The following is a 16,338-nucleotide window of genomic DNA, read 5'->3' as shown; positions in this document are numbered from 1 at the left end:
ACTACAGCCGCAGCCAGATTATTACTTGCTAGAAACTAGAAAGGGGATACTATCCCCACAAAGGAAGATTGGATAAGTAGATTATGTGAATGTATAGAATTAGCTAAACTAACGGCAGCCATAAGAAATCAGTCTAATCAGTCTAAGGAAAGAATGGCAATGTTTTGAGGAATATATGAAAAAAACACTGTTCTAAAGAAAACACATTGATATGTATAGAGTAAGTGTGTAAAGAGGAGCTAATTCAAGGTAAAGTTATTAATAGATATAAAAGGATCAATATAAGGACACAAGGTAAATAAGATTATGCAGTAAAGGATATCGAGTTGTGGTGGAGGGAAGCAGCACGGGTGCAAATTATAGTTATTTATTTCCCCACAGAGGAAAATGAGCCCAAGGGTCGACATGTTGATCGTGGTCGACCGGTTGGACATCCCTGGACTATGACAACAATAAGTTTAAAAAAAAGAGTAGGAATCGTCTATTGTTTATGTGCAAAAATACTGCAAATAAGTTGGTACGCTGGCGGGGTTTTAAGTAAACATTTGCAACTAGCAGGAAATTAGATAAAATTAAGGGAAATAATAATTGGGAAAGTTTTAAGTATGGAAATGCAGCAGAACTTTGTTTGCATAAGGAACCAGGAGAGGGTAGGGAAGGAAGATTCAAAGCATCTCAAAGAGAAGGTTAGTGAAAATGTATCTGCATAAATCTAGATCTGATAGAAATGTGGGCTAACTTTTGCTTTTAATTGTGAAAACGTTAACTGTGGAAAATTGATGAAAATTTATTGACAGAAAAATAAACAAATCCTGATGTCCTCTCCGCAGTCTGCTTCCCACACGGAGTTGTGACCTTGCAAAGAGGCGCCGGGGTTGAAGTCTGGTGTCAGCTCTGGCCATCTGGGTGGGGTGGGGGGCAAGGGATGCCCAACCTGCCAGTCTCGCCTGGGACGTGCCCCCTGTGTTATAGCAGCCTATCTTTCCTGCCTTCCTCCACAACAGATGAGCAACGAGTCATACGGCTATCGGACAACATCGACGCTGCGAAGACGATACGGGTCTTTTTCGTCAGTCACAATCAAACCCTTGATGCATTGAACGGTAAGAGATGTCTTGCCGCGAGAATGCCCGCGTCCCGCCTACCTGCCCACCTGCCACTCTCACCAAGCCCCCAACCGCTGGCCCCTGTTAGGATATAGTTCCATTCCACCTTTAGAACAGATGTATGGATTGTTGTATGTCACATGTCTGTTTCCTTCCAGCACAGTCTTCTGGGAACTTCCATTGCATATTGCTTTTGCCTATACTGCTGTTTGCTTTGACACGAAGGCAAGCAAACATGTTTTTCTTTTCTCCTGCTGCTGAATAAAATGCTGTAAATATGCTTACACATGTCTCTGTCCGCCACTTCCATTGTGAAAAGTTATTCACTCTGCTGATTAGAGCGTGCTCAGTCTCTGAAGGTTTCTGAGGCTCGATAGATGCTGTTCCGAGAACCGGAGTTCGCCCGGCTGCCGGCCGGTGGCTGGAGCCAGCTGGGGGCATGCCAAATGCCCCTGTCTACCTGGACCCATCCCAACACCCCCATCCTTTAGTATCGTGGCTCACAGGGCCGTCTTAATTATATCCGGTGCCATGGTGCAAAGATCCCTCCGGCGCGATCCCTCCCCATTTCCCAGAGTTGCTGACATTTTTATGGTGTTTTGTGGGGCTAGAGGAGGTGGACAGTGGCTGGAGGGCAGCTCCTCCAGCGGGGTAGAGGCCAGAGGCTCTGGGCGCGGCGCTGCTTCAGCGAGGCGGGCAAGGGCGGCGAGCTGATGCCAGGAGGCACCGCATCCAGCCTCCACCTCTTCCCTGGCACCCTGCAGAACTTGGCGCCCTGGCACCCTGCGCCATTTGCCTCTACGGACAAGACGCCCCTGGTGGCTCAGCAGGTGGGCTGAAGTGAGGAGGGGGCAGAGAGGGGTGTGCCCGCTTGTCATAGGATCATGCAGTTGGAAGACACACAGGGCCGATTTTATGTGATTCGTTGCATCAGTGGGTAGCCTTTATAATCCAACTAGGGTTCTGTCTAAACTTTTTTCAAAGAGAGCCAGATTTGATGGAGTGAACATGCGTGAGGGCCGACCAAAGTTGTTGACCTTTTTTTTAGGGTGATTGAAGTTGTTTGCCTCAAAGTTGTTTTAGGATTGAAGTTGTTGGGATTTTACCTCAGGAAATAAACTGCCAAAGGGGCCAGCTTAAACAGGCCGGCAGGCTGGATGGGGCCCCCAAAACAGACTTCGGACATGCCTGAGTCTACAGTATCCACTTACTACACTTTTAAGTGATCGCTGATCCATGGCCATTTGATGTACCTTTGGTTTATTTTGGTATGTGTTTCTTATTGGTTGTTCATATGCAGGCCTGTCATATCATTCTCTGCATTGTACAGCGGACGCTCGGGTTGGGAACGTGATCCGTGCGGGATGCGTGTTCGCAACCCGCAGTGTTCGCAGCCCGCAGCGCCAAGCAGATTGCAATTCGGCGCTTCTGCACATGCGCAAACTGCGATTTAGTGCTTCTGCACATGCGCGACTGCCGAAACCCGGAAGTAACCCATTCTAGTACTTCCAGGTTTTGGCAGGTCCGTAACCCGAAAAAACGCAACCTGAAGCGTCTGTAACCCGAGGTGTGACTGTATTTGAATGTAATGGATTTCATTTTATATTATCGCCAGCTGATGAAGAATTGTCGTTGGAACAGTTCGCTAGCCCGGAAGAACTGTTCTGTCTGCTGCTGTGCTCTGAGCAACCTTTTGTGACTTCTGGCGCACCTACCATCTCACTTCTGTGTTGCTGTTCTTATAGCTCCACCGTGCTCCAGTTCACTCTAGACAGCATTTTGGATATAATATTTACTGTGGAATGGTGTTTGGCCTCAATTTCAGTGATTCTTTATAGTGACATACCATTCTTATCATTCTGCTTATGGAATAGTTAGGTAAAGGTAAAGGTAAAGGTAAAGAGACCCCTGACCATTAGGTCCAATCATGACCGACTCTGGAGTTGCAGCGCTCATCTCGCTTTATTGGCCGAGGGAGCCGGCGCACAGCTTCTGGGTGTGGCGTTTGTACGGAGCCCCCGGTCGTCTCACGGACTATTGACCCGTACACCACTAATCCGCTGCCACCAACCAGGTTCTCCCTGGTAAACTCACTTCAGTCTCAGTCAGCTTTTCAATTCATAAAGAAGAGTGTATTTTATTTCAGACATAAAACAAAACTTGTACAGCATTCCAAACGGTGTTCCTCTTTACTTTCTTAGTCTTATGTTCCTCTATCTCTGCTACCACCCCACACACAAGGACCAACTGCCCTAACTGTCTCTCTATTACCAACTGCCTTTCCCAACTAGCCAACCCACTCAAACCAACCAACTGCCCAACAACAACTCCCAACAAACTCCTCCCAAAACTAGTTTTTTATACCCACCGACTCCACCCCCCTGGGTCCTGTCTGTGCAACCCATTTAACTATTTCCCCTCCAGCACTCTCTCATATAGGTTAAGTCACATACCTCCCCCCTTAAGAAGTTTAGATTCAGCAGGGTTAACTTCTTAAAGTTACACTTCTGATCAAACAGTTTTGTATGTGGTCTTGTTTTTTTATATATCTATCTATATACATACATAAACAAGTAAAGTATTGATTGTCTTTGTTCATCCTTCACTCTCTGGTTTTCGTGATAAGGCATCTGCCACAATCTTCAAGGATCCTTTCACACTTTTAGTTTTTCAGTTTCTAGATCCAGAGGTTGCAAGGCAGGTTTTTCTGACTGGCTGGGGTCATTTTCCAGCACAGGTTTCTCAGCATGCAAAGCCTCAAGCCTCAGTTTCTCTCACTCTATTTGTAATCTCTCCTTTTCCAGTTGAAGCCTCATGCTCCAGGTCAATGTGTTGTAACCGCTCTTTTTCGATCTGCAGGCGCTCCTTCTCCACTTGCAGGCGTTCTGCTTCGATATCCAGTCGCTGTTTCTCTAACTCCAGCTTCTGTTTTTCAAGGCTAATCATCAGATGAGAATCTCCATAAACCAGCCTAGCTTGAGCAGAGCTTAGATTGCCAAATGCTTCAATGTGAGTGAAGTCAGGAAGGTCACTTTCCTTTTTAGAATCTGGCAACACTGAGGACAGAATCTCTTCTTCTTCCTCAATAGGAAATTCAAAACTCTGTGGATCCTCCTCCTCCTCTTCTTCCACTTTTATTTCTGTTAATGATCCACCTGCTTCTCTGAAGTCTGTAATATTCTGCCATTCAAAACCAGCTTCAGTTGGAAACCCAATGTTCTCATCAATATCTTCTTTGAGAGAATCATCCAAATCAGATGATGGAAGGTGAAAGCCAGCACCCACAAGCTTTATGTTGGTCTTAAGTCGCTTCCGTTTCTTAAGGGCCCTCCAATCGAGGTATCGCCTTTTGACTTCTGTTCCCGTCTTTTGCTCTCCTTCACCAACAGCATTAACACATTCTGCTATTTCCTCCCAAGCCTTCCACTTCATCTCATTAATGGTTGCGTAATCCACTATGGTGAGGATGTATCTGTTTCCCCGCCTGCTGGCTCTAGGCAAGGGCCCTATCCAGCCCAGCCCTAACCGTTGAAAAGGGGTTAATATGATAGGCAAGGGGCACAACTTGGCTTTTGTTTTGTCTTGCCCGGTGCCTCTTCTCTGACATATGTCACAGGCTTGACAGTATTGTTTTATTTGTTTCCCCATTCCTGGCCAATAAAAATTTTGAGCCACTCTCTGTTTTGTATGTGTAATACCCATATGCGCTCCAAATACACTGTTGTGAGCGTGCTGCAGGATTTTGCCTCGATATTCATGTGGGATTACTGTCTTCTCACTTCTTCACCCCCCCTGCATGGTGGGTCAAGGACTTCTCGATATAAAAGGTCCTTGCTCAAACAAAACCGTTCTGGGTACTCTGGAGTTAACGGCCTCTCCGACTCGGCTGCCTCAAAGCACATTTGTAACTCAGTATCTTCTTTTTGCTTTTTGGCAAAACTTGGGGTTTGACTTTTAGTCAAAGGAAATAAAAAGGTGTTTTTTCTTTCCTCACACTGATCATCCCCTTGCTGTCCTTCAGCATTGTCTTCCTCTGCTACCGTATCCACCCCCTCAGGATTAGGTGACTGTGGGCTCCCTTTTGCTCTGGTAACTATGAAAGTACTCTGCACATGTTCTAAAATGTCCCAACCAATGAGCACAGGGGCGGGAATTTCTTCCGAAAGGGCTACCTGCCTCTTCCCTGCCCAGTTTTTGAACCCAACATCTATTTCCGCCACCTTTAGGATATCTGCCTGTTTCGAAATTCCTTTTAATTTCATTACTTTTCCTGGAATTATGGCCTCATCCCTGATTATTTCCAGATGGACTATAGTGACTTGCGATCCAGTGTCCTTTAACCCAAGATATCTTTTTCCGTCTATCCAGATATACTCTCCAGCGTTCTTTAACAAGAGATTATCTTGTTGAATCGCATAACAATGCAGGTCTTTGGCCTCTACTACCTCAGCAGCCTCGGGCCTAGTTGGCATGTCCGTTTCCTTGACAACCTGACTAGTTGGGCCCTGCTCCACAGGCTGCATACAATATGTCTGTTTCTGTGTGGTGCTATAACTACAGTGGTGCCTCGCAAGACGAAATTAATCTGTTCCGCGAGTCTCGCGAGTCTCTTCGTCTTGCGGTTTTTTCGTCTTGCGAAGCACGGCTATTAGCGGCTTAGCGGCTTAGCGGCTATTAACGGCTTAGCGGCTTTAAGAAAAAGGAAACAAACTCGCAAGAAGTTTCAGCTTGCGAAGCAAGCCCATAGGGAAATTCGTCTAGCGAAGCGACGCAAAAAACGAAAAACCCTTTCGTCTTGCGCGTTTTTCGTTTTGCGAGGCATTCGTCTTGCGGGGCACCACTGTAGATGTTTCTTTTCCTGGCTTACAATCAAAACTTTTACGACTTAATTTTCCACATCTCCAGCATGAAATGTCTTTGGGTCCTGCATAACTTGTTTTATTGACTTTTCCCTCAGCAAACTCTCTATGGGTGTGTGCCTTCTCATGTGGGCTTTCTGATGAGGGGCTGCTTCTCTTATTGGTTTCTGAGGCAATCTTTCCTTTGGTTTGCTGAAATTTATTTTTGTTTGTTTCCCAATATCTCCCACCAAATTTTGGCCCATCAAATCCATGGTCTCTGATTTCATTTATTTTATCGGCTAAACCCGCTGCTTCCTCTATTGTCTTGGGGTTCCTTTCTTTTATCAGGTACTTCAGGTAATTGGCCATTTATTGTGTCGTAAAATTGCTCCAACGCCATCACTTCTCTAATCTTAGGTACCGTGTCTGCATTCTCTTGCTCTAACCATCTTGTGAGGTAAGTTTTTATCTTTGCACCCATCTGCACATAGGTTTCCTCCCTCACCTTTGTCGCACTTCTAAATTTTTTCCTCAACTGCTCTGAGGTAATCCCAAAGCGTGTATATACTAACTGCTTGTACACCTCAAAATTTCGGGATTGTTCCTCAGTCATTTGAGCATATAATTCGGCTAGAGGACCGCTTATCCTAGCTCTCAAGATCATCATTTTATCTTCCTCTCTCACTTGAAAATCGTGACAGGCTCTCTCGAAGGATACTAGAAATGCTTCTGGGCTATCCTTATCTCTAAACTCAGGAAAGCGTTTTAAATCTATCTTCATTTGATTCTGCCCATCGGTGTTATTACTATTATTACGATTTTCTAAAACCGTTAATTCCAACCGTCTCATCTCTAACTGAAACTGCTGCTGTTCCCTTTCCTGCTCCGCCCTCAATTTTTCTTTTTCCAATTCAGTTCTATTTTTCTCAAGCTCTAATTTCAGGTTATATTCTTGAACTAATTTCCACTTTTCAAAATCCTCTGAAAACTGTGGAACTTCTACTTCAGGTGGGGTTTTAATCATCTCTTCTAATCTTGAGAGCTTGCAGGGCAGCAGCTGAAGAGGGAGCACAAAGGGTTTTCTTGTGTGTGTTTCTTGTGGCTGATTAGCTGCTCTCCCTGTGCAAAGGTCAGAGGGGACAGGGCTTCTGTTGAAGTAGGTGATTAGCTGTGGGAGGAGCTTATCAGAGCTTGCAGGGCAGCAGCTGAAGAAGTTTGATCCATCTTTTAGATTTAGGGGAGCTAGTCTCAAACGATTGTTGGGGGAGACCTAGGTTTTTTGGGGGGGGATTTATTTGTCCTGTCTTCACGTTTTTTATGATGGAGGACCGCTGTAGTCACCCCCAACGACACGTTCTCAAGATGGAGGGTGAGGGAACAGCTGCAGTCGCCTGCGGTTCCTGCGCAATGTTTGCCATCTTGCCAAAGGTTGCAGGCAGCTTTACCTGCAGCAATTGCATGTTGATTGCCCTCTTAAAAGACAAAGTCCAGCAACTGGAAGAACGTGTAGCTACGCTCCAAAGAATTAGAGAGCTGGAGCTCTTCTTGGAAGCAACAGAGCACACCGTCTCCACCAAGGAGGAGACAGGGGACTCCCCTGAGAAGGAGGCTAGTTCACCAACACAGGAGCCAGATATATGGAGAAACGTGACTCAAAGAAGTAGGAGGCCCAGGGTTCGCTCTGATTGTTTAGAAATACACAATCGCTTTGAGGTCCTCTCCCCTAGCATGGAAGACGAAGAGCAGACTCCATTTGAGGATCACTCCCTCATTACAGTCGATCAGGTATATGAAGACGAGCAGCAAAGTCAGTCCTCAGGGAATGTGCAGGCGACCTTGGAACGGACAGCTCACGGAAGAACCCTGACCAGACCTAAGAGGAGGCGTGTAGTGGTGATAGGGGATTCCCTACTGAGGGGAACAGAAGCAGTGATCTGTGGGCCTGACAAGATGTCTCGGGAAGTGTGCTGTCTCCCCGGGGCTAAGATCCAAGATGTAACTGAACGACTGCAAAGAATCATAAAACCCACTGACAAATACCCCTTCCTCTTGGTTCATGTGGGAACCAATGACACTGCAAGCAATAGCCTCCAGAAGATCAAAAGAAATTACGAGGCTCTGGGCAGGAAATTGAAGCAATTAAATGCACAAATTGTCATCTCATCTGTCCTCCCAGTTGAACGACGTGGCCCAGGGAGAGAGGGAAAAATAGTGGAAGTGAACAACTGGCTTCACAAATGGTGTAAACAGGAACGGTTTGGATTCTTAGATCACGGACTGCAGTTTCTTGAAGATGGACTTCTAGCAAGTGATGGGCTGCACCTCACAACGGTTGGGAGGAATGTTTTTGCCAAAAATCTCAGAAACGTTGTCAGGAGGGCTTTAAACTGACTAATGTGGGGGAGGGAGACAGTGCTCCTGAAGGTAGGAGTCTATCAATTGATGAAGATGATCATCCAAATGTCATAGACCAAATGGAGCAAACAGCACGCAGACCTAGTGGCGGGAGGAAAAAATCCTTAAATAAGAGACACGGGGGAATGATTAATGGACTTCAATGTCTGTACACTAATGCGCAAAGCATGGGAAATAAACAAGATGAGCTTGAGCTCTTGGTACAGCAAACTAAATATGACATAATAGGCATCACTGAAACCTGGTGGGATAAGTCCCACGATTGTAATGTAATAATGGAGGGATACAATCTATTTCAGAGAAACAGACCAGACAAGAAAGGAGGAGGAGTGGTGTTATATGTCAGGGATGTGTATACCTGTGAAGAGATCCAAGATTTAGAACCTCAAAGCCAAAGTGAGAGCATTTGGGTCAAAATTAAGGGAGAGAAGAATAACAGAGACCTCATTGTGGGAGTTTACTATAGATCCCCAAGCCAAACGGAGGACATAGATGATGCCTTCCTGGAACAGATGGCCAAGCATGCAAAAGGAAGGGAGATAGTCAGCCAAGAGCATAAGGTCAAACAGATTCCTCACTGGCCTTGCAGACAACTTCATTGTCCAGAAAATGGGAGAAGCAACAAGAGGAACAGCCATTTTAGATCTGGTCCTAACCAATGTTGATGACCTGGTTAGTGGGGTAGAAGTGGAAGGATCATTAGGCACGAGTGATCATGCTCTTCTGAAGTTTACTATACAGCGGAAAGGAGCAGCCAAGCATACTAGGACTCAATTTCTTGACTTTAAGAAAGCTGACTTCATAAAACTTAGGGAAGTGCTGGGTGAGATCCCATGGACAGTAATACTAAAAGGAAAGGGAGTTCATGATGGCTGGGAGTTTGTTAAGAGGGAGATAGTAAAAGCACAACTTCAGGCAATACCAATGAGACGGAAACATGGAAGTTTCCTAAAGAAGCCAGGGTGGCTATCTAAAGAACTTTTAACTGAGTTAAGATTAAAAAAGGATGTGTACAAAAAATGGAAAAGGGGGGAAACCAAAGAGGAATTCAAACAAATAGCCAGCACGTGTAGACACAAAGTCAGAAAAGCTAAAGCACAGAATGAACTCAGGCTTGCTAGAGAGGTTAAAAGCAACAAAAACGGCTTTTATGGGTATGTTCGTAGCAAAAGGAAGAACAAAGAAACAGTGGGGTCACTCAGAGGAGAAGATGGTGAAATGCAAACAGAGGACACAGAAAGGGCTGAACTCCTCAATGCCTTCTTTGCCTCAGTCTTCTCCGATAAAGAAAACAATGCCCGACCTGAAGAATTTGGAGCAAATGATTCAGCAGAGGAAACACAGCCCAGAATAACTAAGGAGATAGTACAAGAATACTTGGCTAGTCTAGATGTATTCAAGTCTCCAGGGCCAGATGAACTGCATCCAAGAGTATTAAAAGAACTGGCAGATGTGATCTCAGAACCACTGGCAGTCATCTTTGAGAATTCCTGGAGAACAGGCGAAGTCCCGGCAGACTGGAGGAGGGCAAATGTTGTCCCTATTTTCAAAAAGGGGAAAAGAGAGGACCCAAATAATTACCGCCCAGTCAGTCTGACATCAATACCAGGGAAGATTCTGGAGCAGATCATTAAGCAAACAGTCTGTGAGCACCTAGAAAGGAATGCTGTGATCACCAATAGACAGCATGGATTTCTGAAAAATAAGTCATGTCAGACGAACCTGATCTTGTTTTTTGACAGAATTACAAGCCTGGTAGATGAAGGGAACGCAGTGGATGTAGCCTACCTTGATTTCAGCAAGGCATTTGACAAGGTGCCCCATGATATTCTTGTAAAGAAGCTGGTAAAATGCGGACTTGACTATGCTACCACTCAGTGGATTTGTAACCGGCTGACTGACCGAACCCAAAGGGTGCTCATCAATGGTTCCTCTTCATCCTGGAGAAGAGTGACTAGTGGGGTGCCACAGGGTTCTGTCTTGGGCCCGGTCTTATTCAACATCTTTATCAACGACTTGGATGATGGACTCGAGGGCATCCTGATCAAATTTGCAGGTGAAACCAAACTGGGAGGGGTGGCTAACACCCAGAGGACAGCATCACACTTCAAAACGACCTTGACAGATTAGAGAACTGGGCCAAAACAAACAAGATGAATTTTAACAAGGAGAAATGTAAAGTATTGCACTTGGGCAAAAAAAATGAGAGGCACAAATACAAGATGGGTGACACCTGGCTTGAGAGCAGTACATGTGAAAAGGATCTAGGAGTCTTGGTTGACCACAAACTTGACATGAGCCAACAGTGTGATGCGGCAGCTAAAAAAGCCAATGCAATTCTGGGCTGCATCAATAGGAGTATAGCATCTAGATCAAGGGAAGTAATAGTGCCACTGTATTCTGCTCTGGTCAGACCTCACCTGGAGTACTGTGTCCAGTTCTGGGCACCACAGTTCAAGAAGGACACTGACAAACTGGAACGTGTCCAGAGGAGGGCAACCAAAATGGTCAAAGGCCTGGAAACGATGCCTTATGAGGAACGGCTAAGGGAGCTGGGCATGTTTAGCCTGGAGAAGAGGAGGTTAAGGGGTGATATGATAGCCATGTTCAAATATATAAAAGGATGTCACATAGAGGAGGGAGAAAGGTTGTTTTCTGCTGCTCCAGAGAAGCGGACACGGAGCAATGGTTCCAAACTACAAGAAAGAAGATTCCACCTAAACATTAGGAAGAACTTCCTGACAGTAAGAGCTGTTTGACAGTGGAATTTGCTGCCAAGAAACCAGAGGCCTTTCTCCTGGGCATGGTAGGCCAATTGGTGTCAAGGAAAGATAGGACGTTCTTTATGTATGCTACAACAGCAGCAAGAGTTCTTTTAGCAAAGTATTGGAAGACACAAGAACTACCCACGCTGGAAGAGTGGCAGACGAAGGTGATAGACTATATGGGACTGGCTGAGATGACTGGCAGAATCCATGACCAAGGAAAAGAGACGGTGGAAGAAGATTGGAAGAAATTTAAAATTTATCTTAAGAACTGTTGTAAAATTAATGAGTGCTAAAATGTTATGGGTAATGTAAAACAGAATTGCAGTGACAAATAATTGGGTAAGAGAAAAAGGATTAAAGAAAGTGAATTATAAGTAATTGAAATTAGGGGTTGCTGGAAAAGTTTAAAATAGGGATGCAGAAAAGGGAGGTACGGGGAAGTCGTTGAAATAAGGTTTAAGAAAAAGAGGTTATGAAATTATACGTGTTTATATGTTTGTTTGTTTATGTATTGTCAGTTGTATTGTGTTTTAATATATGTTGGAAAATTAATAAAAAATTTATTTAAAAAAAAGGAATTTGCTGCCAAGGAGTGTGGTAGAGTCTCCTTCTTTGGAGGTCTTTAAGCAGAGGCTTGACAACCATATGTCAGGAGTGCTCTGATGGTGTTTCCTGCTTGGCAGGGGGTTGGACTCGATGGCCCTTGTGGTCTCTTCCAACTCTATGATTCTATGATTCTATTCTCGTTTCCTCCCCCTGGGGATTTCCATTCTCTTCTCCAGAGCTTTCATATGTGTTTTCTCTCATGGGGTGCTTGGTCTTCTTGGTTGAGTCAGTATTTTGCATTAATTAAATAAGAGACTTTCACTCTCAACACCGTTCCTCCCGACTTGGCTTTCCAAGACCCTGCTCCTCAAAGTATAGCTTTAGGTTTTTCCCCCTCTAACCTTTCAAGCTTACTTCCTCTGACCCTGAGCCTAAGCCTCCGCCAGAACAGTCTTTTGAGATCTCTTGCTCTTATTGTTATCTCGGCCACACGGCAATCTGGGGTTTATCCTCAATCACACCCTCGGGCCAGGTAATCTCTTCACCGATTTTACCCTTCCCCTCTCTAGGTGTATTGCTTCCCCTCACAGGCTCTTAGATTTATCGAATCTTGCCGCTGCCGCCAATTTTGTGGCGTTCGTACAGAGCCCCCAGTCGTCTCACGGACTATTGACCCGTACACCACTAATCCGCTGCCACCAACCAGGTCCTCCCTGGTAAACTCACTGCAGTCTCAGTCAGCTTTTCAATTAGTAAAGAAGAGTGTATTTTATTTCAGACATAAAACAAAACTTGTACAGCATTCCAAACGGTGTTCCTCTTTACTTTCTTAGTCTTATGTCTTAGTCTCTATCTCTGCTACCTCCCCACACTCAAGGACCAACTGCCCTGTCTCTCTATTACCAAGAAGAAGAAGAGTTTGGATTTGATATCCCGCCTTTCACTCCCCTTCAGGAGTCTCAAAGCGGCTAACATTCTCCTTTCCCTTCCTCCCCCACAACAAACACTCTGTGAGGTGAGTGGGGCTGAGAGACTTCAGAGAAGTGGGACTAGCCCAAGGTCACCCAGCAGCTGCAGGTGGAGGAGCGGGGAAGCGAACCCGGTTCCCCAGATTACGAGACTACCGCTCTTAACCACTACACCACGCTGGCTCTTACCAACTGCCTTTCCCAACCAGCCACCCCATGAAATCCAACCAACTACCCACCCACAACTCCCAACAAACTCCTCTCAGAACTAGTTTTATATACCCACTGACTCCACCCCCCTGGGTCCTGTCTGTGCAACCCATTTAACTATTTCCCCTCCAGCACTCTCTCATATAGGTTAACGTCACACTGGGTAATGTGGCCAGCATGACTAAGCCGCTTCTGGCGAACCAGAGCAGTGCACGGAAGCACTGTTTACCTTCCCGCCGGAGCGGTACCTATTTATCTACTTGCACTTTGACGTGCTTTCAAACTGCTAGGTTGGCAGGAGCAGGGACCGAGCAACGGGAGCTCACCCCATCGCGGGGATTCGAACTGCCGACCTTCTGATCAGCAAGTCCCAGGCTCTGTGCTTTAACCCACAGTGCCACCCGCGTCCCTTTATGAAATAGTTACTTGACTCTTATTAGTTTGTGACTCCCTGCACATATTACATGTCTTCTGCTTATGAATTTTGAAACAGTTTGGATAGGGTTATAGAAATATTGTCAATATATTATTAGCCTATGTGTTGCTTGATGTTGTTCAGATTGTTCTGTTTTGCAACACAGGGGGATTTTTTTCGGGTTTATTATTCTCCGGACTGGAGGCAGGCCACGTCGCTTGTACCCAATGCAATCGGCAGACAGACACACTTTACACTCCCGGGAACCTTTCTATATATTTATGCTCGACTTCCCGAGACCTCCCTGACTTGCACTTTTGCAAATTGTTCTAGATACGGAAATCCTAGGGTTGGCAGAGAATTTAGCGGGGTTTCTACGCGACATCAAGACAAGGACTACTGCGGTGAATGTCGCAATTGGTAAGTTTGTCTGCAGAAGAATCGGGGAGGGGGGGAGACACAAGCTGGAAGCCTTTTCTCCCCCCATCCCTCATTTATTGGTAAAAACCTCTTGGTGTTTTGCAACTTTCTGACTAGTTGCAGGACCTTAGCCAGACCTAGCAGGGTAAACGCAGAATCCACGGAAGCAATTGGCAACTTGGCTGCAGACAGGATAGACGAAGCAGGAACCAGGAACTTGTAGTTGGGTGTTTATTATATACAGTGGACTATTTACAGGAACAGAACACGGATCTTTAGCTAGCGCTCTCATACACGACTCTCAACTCCTACACTGACGCATAGAACTCTGAACAGTGAGCTCTGAACTAACACATTCCAGTTAGTAGGCCACTAATTATCACTCCCTTGAGAGAGCTTGACCAATCAGGGAGTTGTCTCCATGTCTCTGTTATCACCAGGCAGACTTACTCCTTCAGATTGCCTTCTGGCTGTTTGCCAAACCTTAATTGCCTCTGTGTGAGTAGCTGCACATACACAGTTTCCCAACATCATTTCCAGAAATGGAGAATTTATTCCCTTCTTCAATTCTGGCTGCCCTTGCTGAAGGCCAACCCAGCAATGACTTGTATTTGGTTTAGGACCAATGGCTGGAGTTATAATGTGCGTTTCTTACAAATATGTGTTCACTCTTAACCTTTCACCCAAGAGTTCTCACACAGGAGGAATGAAGAAAGATTGAGGGGATGTTGGTTGGGTTTTTTTTACATGATTCAGTGGTGCCTTGGTTCTCAAACGCCTTGGTACTCAAACAACTTGGAACCCAAACACTGCAAACCCCTAAGTAAGTGTTCCGGTTTGCGAACATCTTTCGGAAGCCGAACATCCTCCGTTTTGAGTGTTACGCTTCTGTTTTGTAGAACCCAGTTCAGCTACTGATGGACTGATTGTGTGACTGCAGTACATTGTTTATTGCTTTCATTTTATGGATCAATGGTCTCGTTAGATAGTAAAATTCATGTTAAATTGCTGTTTTGGGGGTTGTTTTCCAAAGCCTGGAACGGAATAATCCATTTTGCATTGCTTTCTATGGGAAAGCCACCTTCGTTTTGGAATGCTTTGGTTTTGGAGCGGACTTTCGGAACAGATTAAGTTTGAGAACTAAGGTACCGCTGTATTAAAGGTATATGAATGCTGCTTCAGGTGGCAAAATCGCAATACAATCAGGCAGGAAATCCTATAGTACAGTGGTACCTCGGGTTACATATGCTTCAGGTTACATATGCTTAGGTTACAGACTCTGCTAACCCAGAAATAGTACCTCAGGTTAAGAACTTTGTTTCAGGATGAGAACAAAATTTGCGCAGCGGTGGCACGGCAGCAGCGGGAGGCCCCATTAGCTAAAGTGGTGCTTCAGGTTAAGAACAGTTTCAGGTTAAGAACAGACCTCCAGAACGAATTAAGTACTTAACCCGAGGCACCACTGTATGCCTGTATAGTTATTGTTTATATAGTATATGTATAGCCTGATCTTTGTTAATTGTTGCAACAGGGTCCCCACTCACCACACGCAGGAGAAGAACCCTGAACAATGGTGTGCAAGCCCTTATATAGACTTTTGAAATTGTCCACCCTGTAGCTCAAGACCACCCCCCAAAACATCAGGCATATATCACAAAAGAAGGTGGTCTACAGCAGAAATCCTGTCTGCCAGGATACCTGATAATTGTCACTGATTGCTTTACCTGGACAGCCCGACCATTCTTTTGTGATGGTTAATACTTTAGTTCCTGAGTCCAGCTCACAGGCTCACCCTATTCATTCACAAATACGCCCTTAAGTCAAGTAAGCAAAAGACAATGGAGAGGTTTTCCCATTTCCTTCCTTCTTGCAGAGAAAAATTTGAGGTCACTGGGAGAGTCAAAATGGCTTCAGGATTGCTCTCCTGTACTATTTCAGACACGTGGTTTATATACTTATGTATGCGTTTGCCTTGTACATTTATGAATGCTTATTTTATATTTGGGACCTGAGAATTCTTATAACACAAAGATTACCTTTGACGTGCATTAAACCTATAACTTAAACATTCCATACGTTTTATTTATTTGTACATTGGATTGTCTTGCCACCTTTATCACTTGGTCCACCTCTCCCCCTCCCCATTTCATCTTCACAACAACGCTGCAAAGTAGGCCAGGCCAAGAAAGGTGGCCACTGACTCCAAGGTCGCCCCCGTGAGCTTCAAGTTTGTGTGGGGATTCGAACCCAGCTCTCTCATCTCAGGCCTTAACCCAGCACTCCAACCATTACACCACATCGGCTCCCGCAAAGGAACTTTTGATGATTTTCCACTACTATTCCCAATCCGGCTGCTGGCACAGTAACATAAGCACTGGCACACACACACGAAGATTGGCATCATTCATTCAAAGACCCTCACCCTAATCCAGAATGCAGCAGCTAGACTGGTGACTGGAAGCAGCCGCTGAGACCACATAACACCAGTCTTGAAAGACCTACATTGGCTCCTGGTACATTTCCAAGCACAACTCAAAGTGTTGGTGCTGACCTTTAAAGCCCTAAACGACCTCGGTCCAGTATACCTGAAGGAGTGTCTCCACCCCCATCGTCCAGCCCTGACACTGAGGTCCAGCTCCGAGGGCCTTC

The 16,338-nt window shown here is 45.3% G+C and overlaps 2 protein-coding genes and 1 pseudogene across 3 annotated transcripts in view; 2 read left to right on the top strand and 1 right to left on the bottom strand.

Annotated features, from left to right (window-relative positions):
• LOC310743063 (C-type lectin domain family 4 member A-like) overlaps nucleotides 1-16,338 on the top strand; it is a 35,624-nt gene that overhangs the window by 7,293 nt on the left and 11,993 nt on the right. Inside the window, exons 5-6 of the mRNA XM_083573154.1 lie at nucleotides 1,005-1,103; nucleotides 13,603-13,689. Of these exons, the coding sequence (XP_083429280.1) occupies nucleotides 1,005-1,103; nucleotides 13,603-13,689 (186 nt within the window). The remainder of the gene's footprint in view (nucleotides 1-1,004; nucleotides 1,104-13,602; nucleotides 13,690-16,338) is intronic.
• On the bottom strand, nucleotides 3,596-5,657 carry LOC310743026 (myb/SANT-like DNA-binding domain-containing protein 4; annotated as a pseudogene). Its single transcript has one exon. The product of its transcript is annotated as a myb/SANT-like DNA-binding domain-containing protein 4 (transcript).
• Nucleotides 7,046-8,900, top strand: LOC310743376 (uncharacterized protein). The gene is made up of 2 exons (XM_083573555.1): nucleotides 7,046-7,117; nucleotides 7,159-8,900. The coding sequence occupies exon 2, from the start codon at nucleotides 7,265-7,267 to the stop codon at nucleotides 8,336-8,338; it is 1,074 nt and encodes a 357-aa protein (XP_083429681.1). The 5' UTR covers nucleotides 7,046-7,117; nucleotides 7,159-7,264; the 3' UTR covers nucleotides 8,339-8,900.

The sequence above is a fragment of the Podarcis filfolensis genome (genome assembly GCF_964270895.1).
Source record: "Podarcis filfolensis genome assembly, chromosome: 10".
Taxonomy (NCBI): domain Eukaryota; kingdom Metazoa; phylum Chordata; class Lepidosauria; order Squamata; family Lacertidae; genus Podarcis; species Podarcis filfolensis.
This window is presented reverse-complemented; position numbering and strand designations above follow the sequence as displayed.